Genomic DNA, 23,942 nt, shown 5'->3' on the forward strand with positions numbered 1-23,942 from the left:
TTCCTGCAGCTGCCTCTTCCGAAGCCTATGCTCCTCTCCGCTACTTTAAACTAATGAAAAAAGAGAGAGGCAGTGCTGGGATAGGAACCCATATCTTGGTGTCTGACACCAAGTTCAGTGCCTCGTGACATAACCCCAACTCAAGTCAAATCCCCGAAGTCCTTATGCCAGTCAAGGCCACTCTTCCGAAGGCAATATTAAAGGCAGAAGAAGAAAAGGAGCAGACATTTGCATAAAAACCTTAAGGTTAAGTCCCAATTTAGCTTAGTCCTCTCAAGTGCAGAAAAAAATGTGACCTCATGCAAAGAGGTCTCATCTGATTCTACTCTGTAAATTCTCTCATGGGCTCATTTTTATTTGCCCTTACATGGAGCTCCCTGAGGGATTCCCAGGGAGATTCCCAGTTCAAGGGCTGATTCCATCTGGGACCAGGGAGGCTACACAGGCTTATGTAGCCCGGAGCCTTTCTGATGTCCATTTACTCAATTCCATTACTCAGAAGCCTAATGGGACTACCACATGCCTCTGCAGTTTAATGTTCTAATGGAGAAATTAGGGATCCTGAAGAGCTGTGGGCTGCATTTGAATGAGCCATTCAAGAAGCAGAAACTTGAATCATCCTAGCGTTGAGGCTGGATGTGAAATCTACAAACAATTGCAAAATGAGTCTCCCACTGAGTATCCCATCCACCCTCACCCATTCTGAGAGGGACAGGGGACTGTGGTTGTTCGGCTTCTCACAATCTCGAAAGGAAGCAGACAGTTTATGCAAACATCGAGTCCAGTCACAGGCACCGACTGATGGCATATTACACAACACTAATGGCCTTGTTGCGACTTGCACTGGATGCAGAGAAGCAGACATGCTCCTTCTCTTGTAATCTGGCTGGACAGAGACAACCTGAGGGCACTGTGAGACCTTTTATAACGAAGGATGAAAATGTGTCAGGCTGCCCCTGGAGTCTCCAGGGGTGCAGGCAGTGCTCGATTTTAATGTTGTGTGGGTTTGGGAATGTTCTAGGACAGGCATGGGGGCAGGCCCAGGTTTTAAGCTCAGTGCTGTCACATGAATCTTGAGTACCGTCATCTGAGTAATCTGTGCTTCAGTGCCATCTATCCAAGAGCAGGTGCCAACATTTATGTCTACAGTAGATCAACCAACCAATTCATTCATGAACCTCTGCTGGGTACAAGGATATGTGTAGGCCCCATGATAAACTCAAAACAGTGACAAGGTGATAACCGGTTCTAGGTGGGAACTTGGCATGAGCAAAAGGAAGATCCAAGAACCTAAATTCTGACTGAGAGGAAATAAACTCGGGTGACCAGTTGGCCCAGTTGGCCCAGAGATAAGGTGTTTTCCAGGACATGGGACTCTCAGGGCTGAAACCGGAGAAGTTCTTGGCAGACTGGGATGTCTGGTCACCCTATTGTTCTATTAAGTAGAACAATATAATTGGAAGGATGGCTCAGTGTCATGAAGTAGTAGAAATTAAGGCGAAAACAGGTTTAGAAAAAACCACATCCCTTTAAGTCTAACACTTTGAGACTGTCTACAGGGGTCATCATCTTTGGGAATCCCTTCCTGATGCTCCTAAAATTAATGCCCCCTTACTCTGTGGGTTATGGGCATCTCACCAAATTGCTTTACCAAGACATTTATAATGATAGGTTTTGATGGCTGCCTTCAGAACAAGACTTCTATGAACTCTTTGAGAATAAGAACGGTGTGCCACATGTAAATTATTTAAGTTTATCTTGACGTAATATTGTTATCTATTATCCTGCCTTGTCAATGTCTATGCCAACGTAACAATTTGCCATATCCCCACATATCTTTCCAATGTGAAGATGTTTAAATTTTTACAACACGAAAAAGTCTAAGTATTTACTTAAACCTTAAGTTACAGATCTAGTAAAACACACACAATGCCGAGTTTCTGATTGGGGCAACATGCTTTTTAAAAGACCAGTGACTTACTATTTCGTTCATGCAGCTGAACAATGTGATTGTTGTGTGCTGCTTGGAATGAAACTGAAAATCACGGAAAAAGGCTTTTCCTGGAATTTCCGAGAAACATACCAAGTAGCATTATTTAGAACTAATACTTTGACCTCTATTAACTAACAAGGGTTGTGATTCAATCACTGGTTTTGTAGTAAGTCTTGCAAATTGTGGGAGCTCTGCCAGAGAGATTTATGAACAGAATACAAGAAGAATTTTAGATGGGAATATTGTGAAATCCATTGTCTACAAGCTGGATTCTGGGGTGTATGAACTTTAGAATAGAACATTTCCTTTCACTCGTAATGAGAATTCTCTGAAAACAACTATGACCAATAATTTTTAAATGTGAATTTAGAATACTTGAATTTGAAACCCACAACTATATACCAGGTTGAACAATTTGTAATGTGTTCATGTAAATTACAGAAAACGTGCCACTGGAGGAAAATATATTGAAATCTGAAAGTCTAAATCTTTCGATCACAGCGCAGTAGAAGATTGCCTTTGGGAACATCTAACACCTAGCTGTAAAGATTAGGACCCTGGGACCCAGTGGTTCTGAGACACATACTCCTCGTCAGGCCACTACGGATGGAAAGCACAGTGGAGCGGGAATCAGAGGGACCAGGTTCGGGCCCAGCACTGCCTCATGGTGGCCATGCCTGGGCCCAGCACTGCCCATACCTGGGGGCGATCCTACAGCACTTCCTTTCCCTCCAGATCTTCCTTGGTCACCAAGTTTAGAGATTCTAGTCCAGTCTCAACAATCCACGCTCAGTGTGGCTGCCGCAGCCTTATTTCCAGCCTTTTTAGGCCAGTGCCTTCCACTTGGACACCTGCATTAGCCTCCTGAAAAATCTCCTGCCTTCCTTCGCATCTGACTCACCTCCAAGCTGGCTGGCGTCCTTCCCAAAACACTGCAAACGGAGTCCTGCCACTTCATCTCGTATCCCCAGCTGCTACCTCTGAACCTTGAGAAGATGTCAGATCTCAGCCGAGCACACGATCCCTTTCACTCTAGCCATGCTGAATTATTTACAGTGAGGCTTTCTCATGCTGCTGTGCTTTGGGTTATTTCCTTGTTTGCTCTGATTTTCTCCAGCCATTTCTGTCTCATTGTATTACACGGAAGCACAATTCCCAGGCTCCTCTGACAAAGGGCTTCTGGCCAAGTTGGCCAAGGGTGGGGATGATGTGTGTGGGAGGAAGGTAGTAGACACCAGGGTATTTCTCTCTGCATGGGCTACAGCAGGGGCATTCCAGCAGCCGACGGTCTCCTCTTTTGCTCCAACTTCTGCTGGCCAGCTCCTCCCTCCTAGGTCCCAGCTCCCACCAGGGGGCACCAGTGCCCCGCTCAAGTAGAACCACCTCCCCCCTGATCCCTCCGCCTCTGGGTCAGTAGCATTTTCCTGCCATTATTGTTCACCCGAGTTCCTTTCTCCTCTTTTGTTTCTCGGCTGTGTAAGAATAATCCTATTTTAGGGGCGCCTGGGTGGCGCAGTCGGTTAAGCGTCCGACTTCAGCCAGGTCACGATCTCGCGGTCCGTGAGTTTGAGCCCCGCGTCAGGCTCTGGGCTGATGGCTCAGAGCCTGGATGGAGCCTGTTTCCGATTCTGTGTCTCCCTCTCTCTCTGCCCCTCCCCCGTTCATGCTCTGTCTCTCTCTGTCCCCAAAATAAAAATAAACGTTGAAAAAAAAAATTTAAGAATAATCCTATTTTAGATTCTCTTTGTGTGAAACACCTAGAGATGTTTCTCTTTTCCTGACTAATATGTGCTCTGCCTAATTAACTTTCATTAATTCAAATCGACCTTTCCCTCGAGAAACGCTCTTCTTCCTGTCCAATTCAGATGCCATTTCTCTGTGGTTTAAAAAAAATAATAATTTTTTTTTAACATTTACTTATTACTGAGAGACAGAGGGAGACAGAGCATGAGCATGGGAGGGGCAGAGAGAGAGAGGGAGACACAGAATCCGAAGCAGGCTCCAGGCTCTGAGCTGTCAGCACAGAACTGGACGTGCTGCTAGATCAAACTGCTAGATCATGACCTCAGTCGAAGTCAGAGACTTAACTGACTGAGCCACCCAGGCGCCCTTCTGTGGTCTGTTTTATACATTGGCCCTTCTCAGCATTTACCATACTGCTCTGTAATTCTGGTTTCTCAGTCTCCCTTCTCTGCTAAACCCTAAAAAGGTTGAAAAGTCAGAAACGAGGTCTTATTTAACTCTGTGTTCTCAGCATTCAGTGGGTTATTGAATACCTTAGGTGTGTTAACATAACATGCGGGGCCGGGTAACTCTTAGCCATGAGGGCTGTCCTCTGCACTGCAGAATGTTAGCAGCCTCCCCGGCCAGCGCCTTAAAATGATGCCATTAGGAAAAAGAACTATGAGAAAGTTCTGAACACCATAGAAGTGCTATTAATTAGCTTCAGAATGGTGTCTCTGAAACTGTTGGAATTTATCAGTTTCAATCACAACACAGAGTGTACTGCATACTGTGAGGGTACTGATAAGCCAATTTTTAAAATACTAATACTGTTAGCAGCTAGTTTCCTGTGGTAGAAAGCTCAACTTAATGTTTATCTTCCATTATCTTAATAGTTACATCTAACTTTGTGGATGTTTTTTATACATTCAGTGAAAAGGAAAATTTAATACACTGTACACAGTAAATACTGACATGTTAATAGTTACCCAACTGATCACTTTTTAACTATCAATACAGGTACTTCATTTCAGTAGGTAATCAAATTTATCCAAAGTTTACTCATTTGAACGCTCACATTACACAAAATATACATCTGAGTTAGTAGGAATATTAAGAATTTTATAAACATTTCATAACACACTTAAAGTGTTTTCTAATGTTGGGGCACCTGGGTGGCCCAGTCGGTCATCTGACTTCAGCTCAGGTCATGATTTCATGGTTTGTGAGTTCGAGCCCTGCATCAGGCTCTAGGCTCAGAGCCTGGAGCCTGCTTTGGATTCTGTGTCTCCTTCTCTCTCTGCCCCTCCCCTGCTTGTGCTCTGTCTCTTTCTCTCTCAAAAATAAATAAACATTAAAAAAAAGATCAGATGCTTTGGGGCACCTGGGTGGCTCAGTCGGTTGAGCGTCCGACTTTGGCTCAGGTCATGATCTCATAGTTCGTGAGTTCGAGCCCCATGTCGGGCTCTGTGCTGACGGCTCAGAGCCTGGAGCCTGCTTCAGATTCTGTGTCTCCCTCTCTCTCTGCTCTTCCCCTGCTCACACGCTGTCTCTCTCTCAAAAATAAAGATTTTAAAAAATTTAAAAAATGTTTTCTAATACTGTTGAAATGTATATACTGATAACATATACTTCCATCTATCTGTCTCAATACTAATCAGCAAAATTTGATTTAAAAAATGTTCAAAGAGGGTCCAAAGGAACTGTGATTATTAGGAAAGTGACTTTCTTCTGTAAAATTATACTTTCTTTTTTAAGTATAAAAGATTTATTCCATAAAGTATGTCTTGGAAATATGTGATACAACCCATACTCTAACACTTTCCCTACTCTTAGTTCAATGAAACTATTTTAATTTATTCAGTGTAAAACAAAAGTGAGTTGGCATATATATTAAGCTGGTGCAGGCCTTTATAAATCTCTTTATCCAGGGAATTAAAGTTAAATGCATGCATACTTGGGTAGAGAATGAGATGCTCTATTTCACACCATATATTATATTGGCCTAAATCAGGTCTAGCTATACTGTAATCTGAGTACCCGAATCATGAACTTCTATCATGTCAACCAAGATGGCTATGAAAAAAGACACAGGTATGTAGCGAAGACCTTCTGATAAATATTAATTTCTAAATATTTGACAACGATAAATGCTTTACTTTATTGCCATTATGTGGAATTGTATTTCCAGTAAGTTACAGCTTAGGGATTGCTAAAAAGAAAGCCCCCTGGTAGTAAGTCTTTCTCAGATGCTGAACTTGCCCATTTTATTCTCCATCTTTCTCTTCCTGCCAGGTCTCTTCCTTCTATTATTCATTCCACTATCTTTCCCAGAACCTCGCTGAAACCAAGCCTCTGAGCAGAAGCTGGAAATTCTAGCACCCCGCATTATATGAACAGGCTCTACTCTAACGGTACAATAGGCAATGTGTTTCCCTACAGACTCTGCCCCCCAAACCATACTTAACTAATAATAGTTAATGGTTAACCATAAGTTACAACATTTCCATAGCAAAATATATCTAAGACTCAACTGTGGGTTCTAGTTCCAGGGAGGAATCTGCTTCCCACCCCCAAACCCTCACAGTCCTTAATATAAGATACTCTCCCTCTCTTCAACCTCTCACGTCCCCTCGGACATCTCAACCCCCGTGTGTACACGTCTGTCAAAGGAAGAATGTCCCTCACCCGTGGATCTGGTATCCTTAGAGTCTCTTCTGTTGAAGAATTGGGGGAGGATGCCTCAAAAAAGCCAGAGCTCTGGCTTCGTTTAAATATCCAATCACTTAAGTGTTTAAAAATGGGAAGTGTACTCGAAAAGGGAACTCTGGATGAGACTGAACCGCTGTGTCTATGGGAAAGGTGTCAATTCCATACAAGCCGTGTGATTGTCTTGGCTTGTCTTTATCTGGGTTACTAGGCTAAACCACATTCCTGTGGGTGAGACGGGGTTTCCCAGTGGGGATAGGTGCTTGCTCTGTCGGTCCCGTGGGGCGGAAGGGGTGGAGAAAATGAGGATTTGCCAAGGCGGGCCTTAGACCAAAGAGAGGAAAACCTTCCTTTGATCTCTGAAACTGGGGGTCAGGCAGGGATAGCAAGACACGCTAGAGTGGGTCTGGATGTGGGGGACAGCTGACGCAAGCTTCCCTTCACTCCAGCACCCAGCAGGGTCCCAGCCTCCGAGCCTCTCCTTCCCCTCCCTCCGCTCCCACGTTAAACCTCAGAGCTGAAAGGCCCCGGAACACTTCAGGAGAGTCACTGCCAAATTAAAGGTCTGAAGATGGCTTGTCTTGACTCCCTGTACTTCGTCCCCTGTCTGCCATCGGCAGTAACCACCAGAGTTCATGGTTAGGACTACCTAATGCGTGTAGCCAATGCCAAAACTGATGTCACCACGGAAACTGTATCTCCCTTGCACTTCCTGTTCAGAGCAGAGAAAGTTTTCCAGATGGATGGCCCTCATCTTGAAGGCACTTTGAAGGTCACTGGAGCAAAAACAATGTTTCTACTTGCTAGCGGCGGGTTTGCAGAATCTGGGGCCACGCGTCATCAGACTCACAGTCCAAAACACCGGGTGCGGGCTGCAGAGACCCCTTCCAAGGATCAATGCAGCGTGTAAATAGTGTTTGGTAAGATACACTCAATAACTGTTTATGAGAGTGCATATTTGTGGGGCGCCTGGGGGGGCTCAGTCGGTTCAGCATCCGGCTTCGGCTCAGGTCATGATCTCGCGTTCGTGGGTTCGAGGCCCACGTGGGGCTCTGTGCTGACAGCTCGGAGCCTGGAGCCAGCTTCGGATGCTGCGTCTCCCTCCCTCTCTGCCCCTCCCCGACTTGCACACACACGCCCATGCTCTCTCTCTCAAAAATAAACATTCAAAAAAAAAAAAATTTAAGCAGTGTATATTTGCATTGTATTTTCCCTGAATTTTTTTTTTCTGCTCAAGGTTTTTGTTGTTGTGTTTTGCATAAAATGAGTCTCTAAGCATAGAACCAGAGTTTATAACACTGCACGTGGGGGAAATCAGATCAACTTTCAACTCTGTTTCTTTTTTTTTTTTTAATTTTTTTTTTTAATTAAAAAAAATTTTTTTAAATGTTTATTTATTTTTGAGACAGAGAGAGACAGATCATGAACGGGGGAGGGTCAGAGAGAGAGGGAGACACAGAATCTGAAACAGGCTCCAGGCTCTGAGCAGTCAGCACAGAGCCCGATGCGGGGCTTGAACTCACGGACCGTGAGATCATGACCTGAGCCGAAGTCGGACGCTCAACCGACTGAGCCACCCAGGCACCCCTTTAATTTTTTTTTAATGTTTGTTTATTTTTGAGACAGAGAGAGACAGAGCATGAACGGGGGAGGGTCAGAGAGAGGGAGACACAGAATCTGAGACAGGCTCCAGGCTCTGAGCTGTCAGCACAGAGCCCGACGCAGGGCTCGAACTCACAGACCGCGAGATCATGACCTGAGCCGAAGTTGGCCACTCAACTGACTGAGCCACCCAGGTGCCCCTCAACTCTGTTTCTACCCAGCAGCCAAACAACTTTTAACTTGGGGGTCGTCACAGCAGCCCATTGTGCCATCACTGAGGACAGAGGTCCAGAAAACACTTTTTCCCTGCTCTGTTCAGCCAGGTATCCCATAGTCTCCTATTGTTTTCCATATTGACGCAGTTGCTAAAATGCCTTATATTGTCTAATTTAAATTGTCTTCTAATTGAACTGACATTTGGATATTGTGTCCCTGTAAGCCCTTCACACCTCCTGGCGGACATCCTCCTCCGGGAGACATGCTAGGCAGCAACGTGGATGACGCCACCGAGGAACAAAGCCAGTGGTTAGCGGACGACTGTTCCTGAACACAGGCCCCCTACGTCACACCTCTGCCCGTGGGACGGCACAGCCCAGGCCTGGCAGGAGCTGATCTGTGGCCACTCTGTTCGAGGAGGAGGCTATTCTGGGGAGTCCATCCTTGGGAGACATCCTTCATACCGCCGGGGCATGAAGAAGTGATGCTGGGGACTTCAGACATTGTTCTGGAACATAAAGAAAACTTCTTGCTGCTGCTGACGAAACCATATTCTCACACTCTCCCGTGGTTTGGAAATGCAAACTGGCTTCAACTGCAAGGAAAACCTCACAGAGGGACAGAGGAGCAGAACCCTGGCAAGGAAGGTTCGTGGTGGTAAACAACAAAAACCAAAAAAACAAAAAACACAGCGTGTTTCTCAGGCTTTCACTGTTGGTGCCAATTTCTCTGCAAATATTTGTCCTCCAAAAAGGGGCTCATGGGCAACTCAGAGGGCTCCCCGGTGGCTTCTTTGGAGTTTGCCATTCTTTTTACACACCAAGATTTGTGGCCGGAAGCTTCCGTGGGGTCGCATAACCTGCTGCCTCATCACTTGGTTTCCTTGTTCAGGGCACGGTTCTGGGTGCTCGCTGAGATACATCCTGTGGATACAGCCTGTCACGGTGGCTGTCCTTACCACCGACCCTCCCCACTAGTGTACTACATACAAGGAGGCAGTGAATGTAAGACACAAACCATGCTTTATCCCTTAGAATCTCCACCCCTCTGCACACCCGCCCCGGGAGCATTTTCCTTTCCTTCCATTTTCGCTTCTGACTTTCTTTCCAGTCAGGTCTGTTGTGTCAACCTGTGGGGCCTCACAGCCCGTCAAATCCACCCAAGCCTCCAACACTGGGCCTGTGGGGAGACGTGGCCGTCACTGTGGCCGTGCCACTCTTCCTCAGCTTCACTCACCCGACGTGACGTTCTGGCTCTCGCTAGCCAGAGGCTTCTGGGGGCCTAACGTGACAGGAGCATGTATCAGACTCGGGACTACTCTGGCACCACATCCTGCTGCCACGGTTTCTCCGACACAGGGCTTAATAATGTTCTAAATACATCAGATGCAGGGCATGGGTGGCTCAGTCGGGTAAACGTCTGAGTCTTGATCTCAGCTCAGTTCATGCTCTCACGGTTCGTGGGATCGAGCCCCACGTCGGGCTCCACGATGACAGCACGGAGCCTGCATGGGATTCTCTCTCTCCCCCTCTCTCTGCCCCTCTCCCCCCGCCCCCTTCTCAAAGTAAAATAACTTCAAAATACATGCATCAGAGGCTTGGCAGAGCCTAAAATGGAATGAATACTATGTTCTGTCTCTTGTGGGAAGTTTAAAACCAGTTTACGTGCTAAAACCAAAATAAAACAAAACAAAAAAACTAAAGAACAAGAAAGACTTAAGTATCTGGAACCTCAGAAAGGCAAAGTGGAGTAGCGTACAAGGTGAAACCCGGTTACTCTCCTGAGTCCAGGCAGTTGGGAAAGGAAACAGATTTGCCTTCTGGGAGCACCTGGAAGGAGCCAGGGCTGAACAGACAAGACCCAGAGAGTGTCCCTCTCAGTAGGTCCACACCTCAAACAGTCACAGCTGAAGGCAGGTTAGGCGAGAAGGGGCACTGCGCCGAGGCTCGGAATTCCTGGGCGCGGGTTCTTTGCCCTTTCGCTCCCCTTGGGAACCCGGGCCATCTGCCGCCCATCCCGACCTCAGGTTTCCCAATGTGATGCTAACGTTTCATTGAGAGTATTTCACAGGGTTGTTATGAGAAGCAAATTCACTGTGAGCAGAACATTCTCGTGGAAACATTAACCGTGCTTACAGCACGACGCCTTTCTTTTGCAAAGCACACATTGTAATGTTATAGGTTAGTACAAAAAACGTGACTAGGAAATGAAATTCCAGCTCAAAACTTCTAGATCAAAAAGAAGTGAAATACTCTGATGTAAATTCAATGGACTTAGGCCTATTATACACACATCTGGACTTAGGCAAAAGAGAGCTCACGCGGTCCACGCAGGTGCAGAAAAGGTGCCCACGTGCGTAGGTCAGTGCTTTGGGACTCACAAATGGAAGCACGTCCCGCTCCCTACAGCCATCCTGCCAATGCAAAGGTCAGTGTCAGACGGGCGTGTAGGACCAGCCATGGAGTACCTAAACGAGGGTAATTCCCAAAGGACGGATCTGGAGCCAAATATATATTAAATTCCATTATTTCCTCGTGACATCAGCTCTAACGTTTCTTCACACACACACGTGCATGATCTATACCTTAGGACTCTTCCTTACCCTGACGTGGAGGCATGAATAACAGAAGTCTCCAAATTTTGACAAGTAGTATTCTAAACGTCAAGTTAGAAGTCAGCCGTTCGGAATTTAAAACACATTTTCCTCTAGGATTTGTCTATTATCTGCCCAATCCCCTTAATTTGTAATGTAAACAGTTTCCAATAGTAATGGGACTGCTGTATTAGTAACTGAAATTATGAGTACATTCAACTTCATTAATGGGAGCAATTAATAAAAAGGATGAACCTGATTTCTTCGGCTTAGGGTCATATGGTAGGAGTGGAAAAAGCATAAAGAAGAGCTTTGCACCCTCCTTCCTAAACAAGAAAGACCCCGGCGATATTTGGAAGGAGGAGCGTCTGTCTTCGGAATTCTCTGACCTTCCTCTCTTTACACCCATCCTCCGTGAGCTGCTCCCGCCCCCCGCCCTTGACATGTTCCATTAGGTAAGAGGTTCCTTCTGCCTCTTGGCCACCTTCCTCTGATTTCTCAGTCCAGAAATGTCCTCGATGCTACGGAGACGGGCCAAAGCCAGGCCGGCCGGCGCGCGGAGATAAAACCTGCCGCCGCGTCCTTGGCCGTAACTCACTACTGCGCTAAGGTCGGGCCTGCCCTGGAGTCGGCAACCCTACCCTAGCCTGCCAGCCACATCTCGTCCTCGTGGCATCTCGACATCCCAAGCCTGTCCCGTTTGGCTGCTGTTTCCCCGGTGGCAGTGATGTCAGAGCTCAGGGCTCCGCAGCGGTCCAGCCGGGCGGTGACCTCTAAGGAAGAAGGCCTGCGAGTCTAAGCGTGCCTGGCCACAAAACAAAGCCTGCCCTTTCATTCTGTCAGGATCTGCCAAGGTAGCTGTGCAAGTGCGTGCTTCAGTGTGGCCAACAGAACTGTATGCGATTTCATTTCAAAACAACCGTGCTTCGCGTCTCCCCCGCCAAAAAACCACCTGCCAGAAGTCTGCTGGTTCGTGTCTTCTCTAATTATAATTTCAGAACTGTAACGATACAGCAATTGACTTTAGACGCCCAATAGGTCTCACCTGGACCAACTGTTCTGACGCAAGAGTTGGGGGGCAGGGGGGGGGTGGCGCGTGGCAAGTCAGGGACCACGTAAGTGGCACGGGGCCACGTGCAGGTAAGAACACCAGCAAAGTCTGTCATCCCTGGAGCGAGTGTAAATTAGAGAGAAACACGGATGGCCTCACTGGAAATGAAGTTCCTGTGATCTGTTTCAAAACTTTGTCTTTTAACAAGAAAGAACCTCTTGTGAGGCATCCATCATTCATTCATTCATTCATTCAGTAAGTGCTTCCTTGGTTCGTCCCGGCTGGCTGGTGTTGGGGGAGACACAGGGGTAGAGGCACACACGGCCTTGGCCATCGCGGACCGTTCTCCGGCCGAGGACAGAGGCACAGCTGAAGCTTGGCCAACCCGCCTTTAAACTGCGCCGGGCCACTCACGCGCGGGCTTTTTTCGAACAATACAACAGCATAAATGTATTTTCTTTTTCTCACGATTCGCTTGATAACGTTTCCTTTTCTCTGGCTTACTTCCTTGTAAGAATACGGGACATGATACATACAACATACCAAACACGTGTTGGTCAACCATGTAGTTGGCAGTCAGGCCTCTGGTCAAGAGCAGGCTGGTAGTGGGGCGCCTCGGCGACTCAGTCGGCTAAGCATCCGGCTGCAGCCAGGTCATGATCTCACGGTTCGTGGGTTTGAGCCCCGCGTCGGGCTGTCTGCTATCAGCACAGAGTCCGCTTCAGATCCTCTATCCGCCCCTCCCTGCTCCTTCCCTGCTCACTCTCTCAACAATAATAAATACAAAACATTTTTTTTAAAGAGTAGCCTATTAGTAGTTAAGTTTACAGAAATCCAAAGTTATATGCAGATTTTTGAATGTGTTAGGAGTTTGTGGCCCCTAAACCCCATGTTATTCAAGGGTTGACTGTATAATTAAATAAGCAGTTGTGGGGTGCCTGGGTGGCTCAGTTAGCTGGGCGTCCAACTCTTGGTTTCGGCTCAGGTCACGATCCCTTGGTTTCATGAGTTTGAGCCGGGTATCAGGCTCCACACTGACAGCATGGAGCCTGCTCGGGGGTCTCTCTCCTTCTCTCTCTGCCCCTCCCCCATTCACACTGTCTCTGTCTCTCTCAAAATAAATAAACTTAAAAAAAAAAAAGAAGCAATTGTAAGAAACTCTGCATTGTTATGGCACCTGAACTGGCCTTCTTCAGGAAGTGACAAGACACTAGGACCAGACACATGATTGAAGGGGAAGGGTACCGACCTGGCTGGAGGACGGCGGGCAAAGAGAGGCTAGGGCCTTGTCAGCCACGCTGAGGTTTCAGGCTTTATTCTGAGCGTCAGGGGAACCGTCAGCAGCAGGCGACCTCCAAGGACCTGGAGGCAGCAAGACTAGAGGCCGAGGAGGCAATTACGAGGCCGACAGAGCCGCCAGCGTGGGACAACCGTGGCCTCGGCTCACGATGGGGGCTGTGAGACGGGACGGTGCCGGAGACGGAACGCTATGGCCTGGTGACTGGCTGGGTGTGTGCCGTGAGGGGGAGGGAGTCGGGTGTGACTCCAGGTGACAAGCCGGGACAAACAGTCATACCGTTTACTGAACCTCTGAAGCCTGGAGGGGAGCAGATGGGGAGGGAAGACGAGGACTTTCCGATCAAGAGATGCTGCCTTTGCTTCACCCTAGTGGACACGCTCAGGCGGCCGCTGCAGATTACCCTGAGCCCAGAGTGGGCAGCAGGTCTGGGCTCGAGGCGCAGACCCCAGGTTAGCCTGTCACTTTGGAGGCGGAGCCCCACAAGAGGGGGCCGGAGAGGCACCCCTACGTGACAGCTGGAGACAAGTGGGCTGGAAGAGGGAACTGAAAAGGAAATAGCAAACAGGGTGGATGGGGCATGCGGTCTAGAGAGTCGAGTCTTTCCTTCCCGTTACACAGGTCAGCGCCTGGAGCTCCAAGAACACGGGGGCCGGTGGTATCACCTCGTGACAAAGGTCCTCACTTGCTTTTTACCGATTAGCCTTTGGCAAGAACTATCTTCTCGCCTTCAACTTGCTCACGGCGCAATTAAAACGCTCATCTTTTGATCACAAAAAATTGCGTGGAGTTACAAGTCTCAGCTCTCGGTCCCCTTGAGACCATCCGACTGTCTGCCTGTCCAACTGAAAGCGTAAACTGGGGCCTAACAGAGAATCAGGGACGGGTCCTTCAACGTGCTTACTGGTGATACGACTGTGATTACTATGCATTTTCAGGTTGAACTCCTAAAATCCGCTTGATCCTAAGCATAGCTCTCGTTCCCCTAAGTTGGCCATTAGCACCATTTCTCACTGCATCCCTGTGATGAGCGATCCGCACACAGGAACTGGGGGTTCACCGATACTGCGCGAGGCCCAAGAAACCACGTTCTACATGGGCCTGCTCTGCGGAATTACAATGCTGCCCAGGAAACAACGCAAACATAATTAGAGGGTCCTGTTCTCTAGGAATTTTGTGAACGTTAGTTAAAAGAGACAAAATCAGGACAACCCATATCCAACCTTCAACAGCGGAGTGACTGTTCATCTCCTGAGACGTCTGTGTGACTTCAAATTGCACCAAGCATAAGAATTTCGGAAGAAGTTGAAGCTTTTCTTAACTTTCTTCTTTCTCTCTACACTTAAAAACATCCTTTTTCAGGCAGCTAATTAAAACTAGGTACGTGGAATTGTTAGGTATTTCTTGTGGTCTGGGGGTTCTATAAAAGACTCACTTAAGACACGGGGATCAGGGACTGAGAAAGTTTGGGGACCCTCTGAACCACAGAGTTAAACCTATTTGCAGCTAAAGATCAATCTGGAACGCGCTCCACCCCCACCAGGCCCTTCATGACCTAATCACTGAGAGCAGCCAGTGTGAACCACCATCCGGATAGGAAGGCAAAACGGCTAAGAACTCGGGCTCTACTGATATTCCCCGTCCAGAATTCTAGCAGCACTGGGAGATTGTGAAATTATGCTATTCAACTTCAGTCCTCCTCAGGCACATTCTCTTTTATTCCACAGAACAGTCTGGAGTCGAAACCACCACGCATCTAACCAACAGGAATACGGAGGATGTGTTATTCATCCTGATCGGCCACCGAACCTATCACAGCCATCACTGGAATCGAGTTGCTTCCTCCCCAGGACCCCTCGTTATTCTGAGAGGCCGCGGGGTCCTCGATTCTAAACACACTCAGCAACTCTGAGCCTCACTTGACATTAACTGCCTTCCTCCGGCTTGCTGACAAAGAAATTCCAGTCTCAAGATTATTGGCAGACCGTAAGCACAAGGCTCGCCCCAACCCAGCTGAAAGCTTTCAACAGCTCCCCATCAGGCAGTGCCGCTCAAACTTTGCCTCTAACCCTGATAATGACAATCAGTGAGAAAGTCTACATGCCAGGCGTTCTCAACGCTCATGACCACCTTGTACCATCCCACCCATGGCGCAGATGCAAATCGGACTTTGGGCTGTTAGATCACACAGGAGCGAGTGACGGAGCCAGCGTCGGTATCAAGTAATCTGGTCACACCGCGTGAGCCCTTAACCCACTGCAAGCGCCTCTCAGCTAGTTCGCACCTTGGGGGAGGCTGTGGAAGCAAGTTACTGAAAGCAGAAAACGTAAAGCTTCGTGGCTTGTCTTTACAAGTCATGTAAATTTTGCATCCTTTTTAGAAGACATGTTTTTACTTAAAATTTTTTAATGTTTATTTAATTTTCAGAGAGAGGGAGAGAAACAGCATGAGCGAAGGAGGGGCAGAAGAGAGGGAGACACAGAATCCGAAGCGGGCTCCAGGCTCCGAGCCGTCAGCACAGAGTCCGACGCGGGGCTCGAACTCACAAACCATGACATCATGACCTGAGCCGAAGTCGGACGCTCTAACTGAGCCACCCAGGTGCCCCAGGAGGTATGTTTTTTATTTTAAAAAACCAACGCTTTCTAGCTTATACCCATTAAGGATGGCTTTTATCCAAAATACAGAACATAGCAAGTGTTGGCAAGGATGTGGAAAAATTCGAACCGCTGTGCACTTGCTGGTTGGGAATGTAAAAGGGAACAGCTGCTATGGAAAACAGGACGGAGGTTCCTCAAAAAGTTAAACACAGGATTCCCATAGGATCCAGGAACTCCACACCTAGGGATGCACCCGAAAGAACTGAACGCAAGGTCTCGAAGAGACTGTTTGCACACCTGTGTTCGTGGCATCATTATTCACAGTAGCCAAAAGGTGAAGCAACCCAGAGACCATCAACGCATGAACAGATCCACAAAGTGTGGACTCTACACAACGGAATTATCATCAGCCTTAAAAGGGGAGGTGGTTCTGCACTGTGCTGCAACACGGAAGAACCTTGAGGACCTTATGCTCAATGAAAAGGGCCGGTCAGAAAAGGTCAAATACTGTATGATTCCAATTACACTGAGGTACTCACAGCAGCCAAGTTCATCGAGACAGAAAACAGAATGGTGGTTACCAGGGATTTTGCGGGGGTGGAGGAGGAACGGGGAGTTTGTGTTTACAGGACAGAGAGTCTAAATTTGGGACGATGGAAAGGTTCTGGGGGAAAAAAAAAATGCTCTGGCTTTAAAAAAAAAAAAAAAAAGGCAAGGAGCAAGAAGCCAATTTCAAATTTACCGCTGAGCGCATTAAATTTTTCCACAATCTATTTGATTCAGGAAAATTCATAATTATCCTATACAGTTTCCAATCTCCCTGAGCACAAAGCTTCCTCAGACGTCTAGTGGGGATAACAGTCCCAGATACCTCGCAGGGTTGGGGCAAGGATTAAATAATAGTATTCACGCAGCAGGGTCTCGCACACAACAGGTGCTTGGGGGCAGCTCCTGGTTAAAATTCCATGCAAGGCCCTCGGTGACCTAGCTCCCGCCACTGTCAGCTGTGAGAGTCAGTTCAGGAAGTGACACTTCCCCAATGGCTTCCTGAAAGCGACAGGTCCCGCGGCATCTAACACACGCCATGACATAAAGTTAGGTTTGCGTGTGACTCACGCACCCCACCGGACACTCAAGCCCTCTGAAGACAGGGCCTGTCTTAGTCACCCCCAGCGACAGCATGTACAGGGTTTGGGACCTAATAACCGCTTGATAAATATTTGATGAGACATTCAGGGTCTCCTTGTAAACATTCGGTCTGGATGCCTACAAGGTAAACTTATCCACCTATGAGAGAGACTACCAAATTCTTCCCGTGATTTACCTGTACGTTGTAATATCAAAAAAGAGGCTTTCCAGCTTCTTGTCCATACATCTACCAAGAAAAAGAGAAGTCAGTCTGAAAATTGATGGGCCCGTTAAATTGAAGCCAGAGAAATTAATCCCAGCTCTTGCCTTCAGGAATCAGCCATGAAATGAAGTTTCTACGTTACTGGGGTCCTACCCTCCCAATACACACGTGTGACTGTCTATCTTCATGTAACATCCAGAGACCCGAATACCACGTCTAATCCTCAGAAGCGATGTTTACGGAAACATGCGAAGGGCCACAGGAGTCTGATCCCGTGTCTTGATCTGACATCTGACTAGGCAGTTACTGAAACAGCCTTTATGAAATGAAGGCTTCTTTGTGCGAACTTCAGAGGAAAGATGGAAAAAGGTGAAATGCTGTAGTATTGGCAGTTTTTCCTCTTCTCTTAAAAATTTTTTTAATGTTTACTTATTTTTGAGAGAAAGAGATAGAGCGTGAGTGGGGGTGGGTCAAAGAGAGAGGGAGACACAGAATCCGAAGCAGGCTTCAGGCTCCGAGCTGTCAGCACAGAGCCCCACGCGGGACTTGAACCCACGAACTGTGAGATCATGACCTGAGCCGAAGTCGGACGCTTAACCCACTGAGCCGCCCAGGTGCCCCTCTTCCTCTTCTCTTAAGTGATTACCTGGGCACCGATTTGTATCCTCCATGGAATGGTCCTTGGGGGGGAAGGGCATGGTGTGTGCAAAAGTGGCAACTCCAAATATCTGTTCCTCTGAAACCCTGACATAACAAAATCACAGCATAATTCTAAGAGCTATTTGTTACTTCGTAAGTTAGGGTTTACTATTCCCTTATCAACCCCCACCACACTGGACAAACACGTGGAATGCTTCAGCTTGAGACCATTCTTTAGTTCGCAAAATAAATGGCGTCACAACGTTATTCTGGCCTCTCGTGAGTGCTGTGCTACCTTTGGTGATATTTTTTTTAATCCCCAAAAGTAGGAAATGTAAAAAGAGAAGAACAAAAGAAAAAAGAAACCCTGCCTAATGAGAGACCTGTCACCGTCTTCTGCCTACGTCTTCTGAAGAAGAATATTGGACCTATTATCTATTATTTTCCAAGATTCTTCCTCCTACTCCCTTCAAGTATTAAACCTTGATTTCAAATTTCTTCCCCAATTGCACACACACACACACAAAGTCACAGGCGTTCCTACACTGTTCCTGAAAGAACAGGTAAAGATAAAAATTAGGAACTTCGGCCTTTGACCAAGGCCAGTACTGGGTCCCAGGGACTGCACTGGCAGGATGCCCCGCCCAGCTCTGGTGCAGATGAGAAAGCGCTCAAGCAGACATTTGTCCCCAGGCTCGTCTCAAGAATGTGCTGTTCTCTGTGGGACCAAGTGCCCTTTATGGTCATGGGCAAAATATTTACAGCCGCCTAGTTAGTGCGGCCGTACAGCTTTAGAGTCAAAAGAGGGCTTGGGGGCCCGGTCACAAGGGAGATCAAACTCTTCTGGACAATGAGATTATTAATGTCCTTCTGAAATGAATCCTAGGAGAGTTCAAAAACAAACTCAACCACCACAGGACAAAATGATCCTTACGTGTTATCTTCTAAAAGCAAGAGTAAACGCCGACGTATGGGAGACGGGAGTCACGTATTACAAGGCCATTTATTTTAACTGTATAAAAATAAACATTGCTACAGGATGGGTAAACCTCGGAAGCTACGTAAAACCTCAAAGGGCTCAGGAGAAGACGACGGGCACGAAGCCCACGTACTCTTTGGTTCTGGGGACACACTGAGATGCCCAGAGAGCAAACCCATAGGGACGAACAGCAGATTAGTGGCTGCCAGGGGCCAGGGGAAGAAGCAAGTACTGCCCCGAAATGGCCCTGAGGTTTCTTTTTGGGATGCTAAAAGCGTTTCAAAATTAGATTGTTGTGATGGCTGCATGGCTCTTTGAGTTTACTAAAAATTACTGAAGCTTCCAAATTAAAATGAGCCAATTAAAAATGGCAATTGGGGGGACTCTTGATTTCGGCTCAGGTCGTGATCTCACGGTCCGTGGGTTCGAGCCCTGTGTCGGGCTCTGTGCCGACAGCTCGGAGCCTGGAACCTGCTTTGGAGTCTGTGTCCCCCTCTCTCTCTGCCCCTCCCCCGCTCACACTCTGTCCCTCTCTGCCTCTCAAAAATAAACATTAAAAAAAAATTTTTTAATAGTAATCAAGCTGTTGAACGTAAAAAGTAAAAAGCATTAACCATAATTGCCTTGTGATTGATTAGTCTAATAAACATTTGAGGAGGATTTAGACAACAGGTCACATAACTCACAGTAAAGTGTGTATTTACTCTAAGTATTCAGGTCATGAATTTCCATCGAAAGAGCCCCAATTTATTTCCCAAATCCCCACCTCAGAAAAGTCTGCAATACGCCTCACGATTTTTCCATCCTTATCGCCAACGAGCTCCCAAAAGTCTTCCTTCTTGATGGTTTTTCTGTCACTTTTTAAAAAATTTTTTTTAATGTTTATTATTTAATTTTGAGAGAGACAGACAGACAGCCACAGAGCGTGAGTGGGGAAGAGTTAGAGAGAGAAGGAGACACAGAATCCGAAGCAGGCTCCAGGCTCTGAGCCGTCAGCACAGAGCCCGATGAAGGGCTTGAACCCACGAACCGTGAAATCATGACCTGAGCTGAAGTCAGACGCTTAACCAACCGAGCCCCCCAGGCGCCCCTCTGTCACTCTTTTTAAGGGACTTTAAAACAGACATCTTGATTTCTTAGTACCTGCCTATTTGGACTTGAGCTTTTCTCCAGGGCACGACCCTAAATTACAGAGGAGAGAAAACCTTGTTCCTGTGACTCGTAACCCTCAGAACCACGGAGAGAAGCCTTGCACAACAGGGCAATCAGGAGCTCCCTGAAGGAATTATCTTTGGGACATACCGTGGGTGTGATCCAGAAGGTAGAGGGGTTCCCCATCTAGAAGCCACGCTGTCGGGGCTGGTGAGTTCTCTGTGCACAGCCCCCTGGGTCAGATTCGGGATATGAAGACACGGTTTGCCTCGGTGGGAGGAACTGGCCGGTGTGAGCTACCGACAGAGCACCGGGGCCAGGACAGGTGCTGTGCGGCGAGGGCTGCCCCCGAAAAGGGATCTCTGCTGTCCCTAGAGTTTCAAGTCGATGTCGCTGTCCAGCCGGCTAAGCAGATAATGTTCCTGCACGCTTTGCCTGCCGTCCGTCCTTCCTTAATGGCTCCCCAGGCAAGACTGGCCATACCTTCCAAAACGAGTCACATAAACGGAGCAGCAGGTGCCCTGGGTGCCACCACCAGCTTCTACGGAAAATTCCTCCTTTCTCGCAGCCTGACTGCAGCCCCCGGGTGGCACCTTCACCTCCGGCTACACTTTCGGCTGCTCGTTTTTGCTTGACACTTTTAAATTAACGACTTAATTAAAACAAGATTTGAAGCTCCTGTCTCTGCCCAGTCCTTCCCACTTGGAAGACTCTTCCTCACCTCACGGCCACCCTTTCTCTTTCTTCCTCCCGCGTGTCTTCCCCTCGGGGAACTATTTATGTCTGACCTTAAAACGTCACCCAAATTCATCTTCCTGTTCCTGGTAGTCAGATTTCTTCACAGATGGGATTTCTGACTGTTAGGAACGATAAAGACTTTTGTTCGGTGTTTCATTTTACAAAAGAGGACCTGAGAGATCAAAGCTAAATAGCTAAGATATTTATAGGCGCTTAATTCACGGGTGCCCAACCCTGGAAGCAGTCAAGGTGTCCTTCCAGAGGTGAACGGATGAAAAAACGTGCTGCAACCAGACAATGGGCCATCACTACAGACAATGGTTTTTATGCCTATGAAAAGGAGTGCGTGCACTATTTAGCCATGAAAAATCTCAAAAGCATAATGCTAAGTGAAAGAAGCCAATCTGAAAAGGCTATGTTCTATACGATCACAACCACATGACATTCTGGAAAAGGCAAAACTATGGAAGCAGTAAAAATACCAGTGGGTACCAGGGGCTAAGGGGAAAGGACGTATGAATAGAAGGAGCACAGAGAATGTTTAGAACAGTGAGACTATTATGCATAATACTATCATGGTGGCTACACGTCATTATACATTAGTCAAAACCCACAGCCTGCACAACACCAAGGTGAACCGTCACATAAACTACGGACTTGAGTTAATACTAAGATTTGATACCATTGGCTCATTGTTTCAAATGTGCCACACTGATGTAAGACGTTCATAACAGGAAACTGTGTGCAGGGGATACGAGTATTTGGAAACGCTGCACTTCCCAATTAATTCTTCTGTGAACTTAAAACATAAAGATCTAAAAAATAAAATGTATTCATTCAAAACATAAATGAGTGGGACAGTCAGGCCAGTGACCCAGGGCTTCTACTACTTGAGAGCTTTGTACACAGCACAGAGGGTCCTTGTTCACCTAGAGAGGTGCCCAGAAACCACCCTTATGTTAATAATTCTGCTAACCTACGGTAAAGGGAGAACCACTACTATTAACAGCCTCAAAATTCAAAAATACATCCCTCCAATCAAAACCCAAACTCTGTATGTGCATAACCTTGACCAGCTGGTTTTCAAAACCACATGAAACAACAACAGCTTGGGGATGGCCTGCAATACTCCTGGGGGTCTGGGGACAGGGAACGGGGAGGGGAGGCATGCCTTGCCAATGTCAGGAGCCTCAATTCCAAAGCAAGATTAAAGTTTGATTATTACATGAAGTTGAGTGTTTTCACTGAAGAAATAAGTACTCTTGTTTGTTTGGCTTTTTTTCCCTACCTGAAGTGAGATTTTTATGACCCAAAAGGAACTAGATGAGTCACGGGAACTGCCTGAGTCTTCATGGAGGGCATGGCAAGAACTAATCACAGAGCTAATTTAAAGGGACTACAGGAAGCAAAAAAATAAAGTTACCTCATGGCCACGTCTCATGTGTTATGCTTATTCGACTCGATGGCTATATGAAAACATATTGTTTAGGAATATACTTATACGTGGAGAATCAACTTAAAAAGTTAACAAGTGGTAATCCCCAAATTCAGAATAATGGTTACCCCCTTGGTAGGGGATGGAAGCGTTTGAGGACAAGGAGGGAATATTTACAGATGGTGGCGGTATGTTATATTTCAGGTTGGGCAATTCATGTGTGTTATTTGTCAATCTTTGAATTTACACGTTACAAATATCCTTTGTATAAGTTAAATATTTAATAAAAGTTTTTTAAGAGATAAACAAGGGTTAAAAGGATGGGTCCGAAAATACTAATACAGGGGCACCTGGGTGGCTCAGTCAATTGAGCATCCGACTTTGGCTCAGGTCATGATCTCACGGTTCGTGAGTTCAAGCCCCACGTCAGGCTCTGTGCTGACAACTCAGAGCCTGGAGCCTGCTTCGGATTCTGTGTCTCCCTCCCTCTCTCTCAGAAAATAAACAACATTAAAAAAAAAAAAAAAGAAAATACTAATACAAAGAACAGATGATATAATAGAGCTAAGTAGGTGTGCCAATCGCTTGGCATCAGACAGGCCTATGTTCAAATTCCCAACATACCACTCAGCAGCCATATGACCCTGAACAAGTTACATAAGTATTCTGAGCTTCAGTTCCTGGATCCACAAAAAGAAGGAATAATAGTGTCCTTCAAGTTGTAGCTGGGTTAAATAGGGTACTGCCTGTTGAAGAGGAGTCTGACAAAGTGGATAAAAAGAGCTCGTATTTGTTGGTCATTGACCACATGCCAAGAGCCCTGGGAAGTACCTTACAGGCACGATCACAGCGAATCATCTCAAGGTCATATAGTAATAAGCAACGGAGATAGGATTTGAACCTGTAGGGAGTCTGATTCCAGAGCTAGGCTGTTAACCACCATGTGACTCTCTCTGATGAAAGTCATGTATCATTATTAATGGTGCTGTTTATGTCGTGCAACTATGGGAAATTCTAATACCCTTGGTCTACACAAATGGTAGATGTTTTGATCTGAGCAGTCTTTCCATCCCTCCCCTAAACCCATACACTGGCCTGTTAATTTGGGGTAATCTATCCAGTTCTAAGCGCCACATCTTAAGCAAACAAACTGCAGATCGGTTTGGATGGTGGTCTGCCACCCACATCATTCCAGAACAGTAGAAGAATTCTGGGATCCTACGCTTTAAAAAGACAACTAAAAAGACAACTATTAGGGAAGATATCACAGTGATTCTCTTATGCAAGAAGGAGTAGAGATTCGAACGTACACCCTTGGGTAGAATCAGTGCACAGAATGAGGTTGAGTTCATTGTGGGACAGAGAATTCACGAACAATCAAGGAAACACAACCTGCCATCTCGTAAGGTTCATGCTTCCCACAAAGGAGGGCTCAGTAGCTGAAGCCACAGACCACAAATGCTGTGCGTACTGGATTCATAAACTCTAAGGTTTCCTCCACCTTTATGCTTTTCTGATCCTGAAATATCCAGTATCTATCCTAAAAATGCAATCCTTACATAAACAGTGGAAAAACCCTGAAGGAAGGGGCACCAGCCATCTTGGATGCCCACTGGTTATCCCTTGGGAACTTGCCTTTGCTGGGACTCTTCTAACTTTGCTGAGCCAGTTTCCATGTCCTAAAGATCACACGTGGGACAGGCTCACACAATACCTGGGCTTTTAAAACAAGGACAAAGAGGAGAGATTATAACACAACAGTCACCTGTTTACCTGCATAAGCCTACGTCCAGTTGTCCAGTTTTAAATTCCAAACAACAGTTACTTAGGAAACTGATGAAGGCTGCCACAAGAATGGCAGAGTG

General features: G+C 46.7%; 1 protein-coding gene across 5 annotated transcripts in view; it reads right to left on the reverse strand.

The window, feature by feature from the left end:
• Positions 1-23,942, reverse strand: part of SPATA13 (spermatogenesis associated 13) — a 350,239-nt gene that overhangs the window by 87,736 nt on the left and 238,561 nt on the right. The window contains exon 1 of one of the 5 annotated variants that reach the window (XM_047873961.1): positions 2,895-3,018. The exons of the other annotated variants lie outside the window; for them this stretch is intronic. Within the exon in view, the coding sequence (XP_047729917.1) occupies positions 2,895-2,951 (57 nt within the window). The 5' untranslated portion in view covers positions 2,952-3,018. Of the gene's footprint in view, positions 1-2,894; positions 3,019-23,942 lie in introns of those variants that run through there. 5 annotated transcript variants of the gene reach the window in all.

Source organism: Prionailurus viverrinus, chromosome A1 (genome assembly GCF_022837055.1).
Source record: "Prionailurus viverrinus isolate Anna chromosome A1, UM_Priviv_1.0, whole genome shotgun sequence".
Lineage (NCBI taxonomy): Eukaryota > Metazoa > Chordata > Mammalia > Carnivora > Felidae > Prionailurus > Prionailurus viverrinus.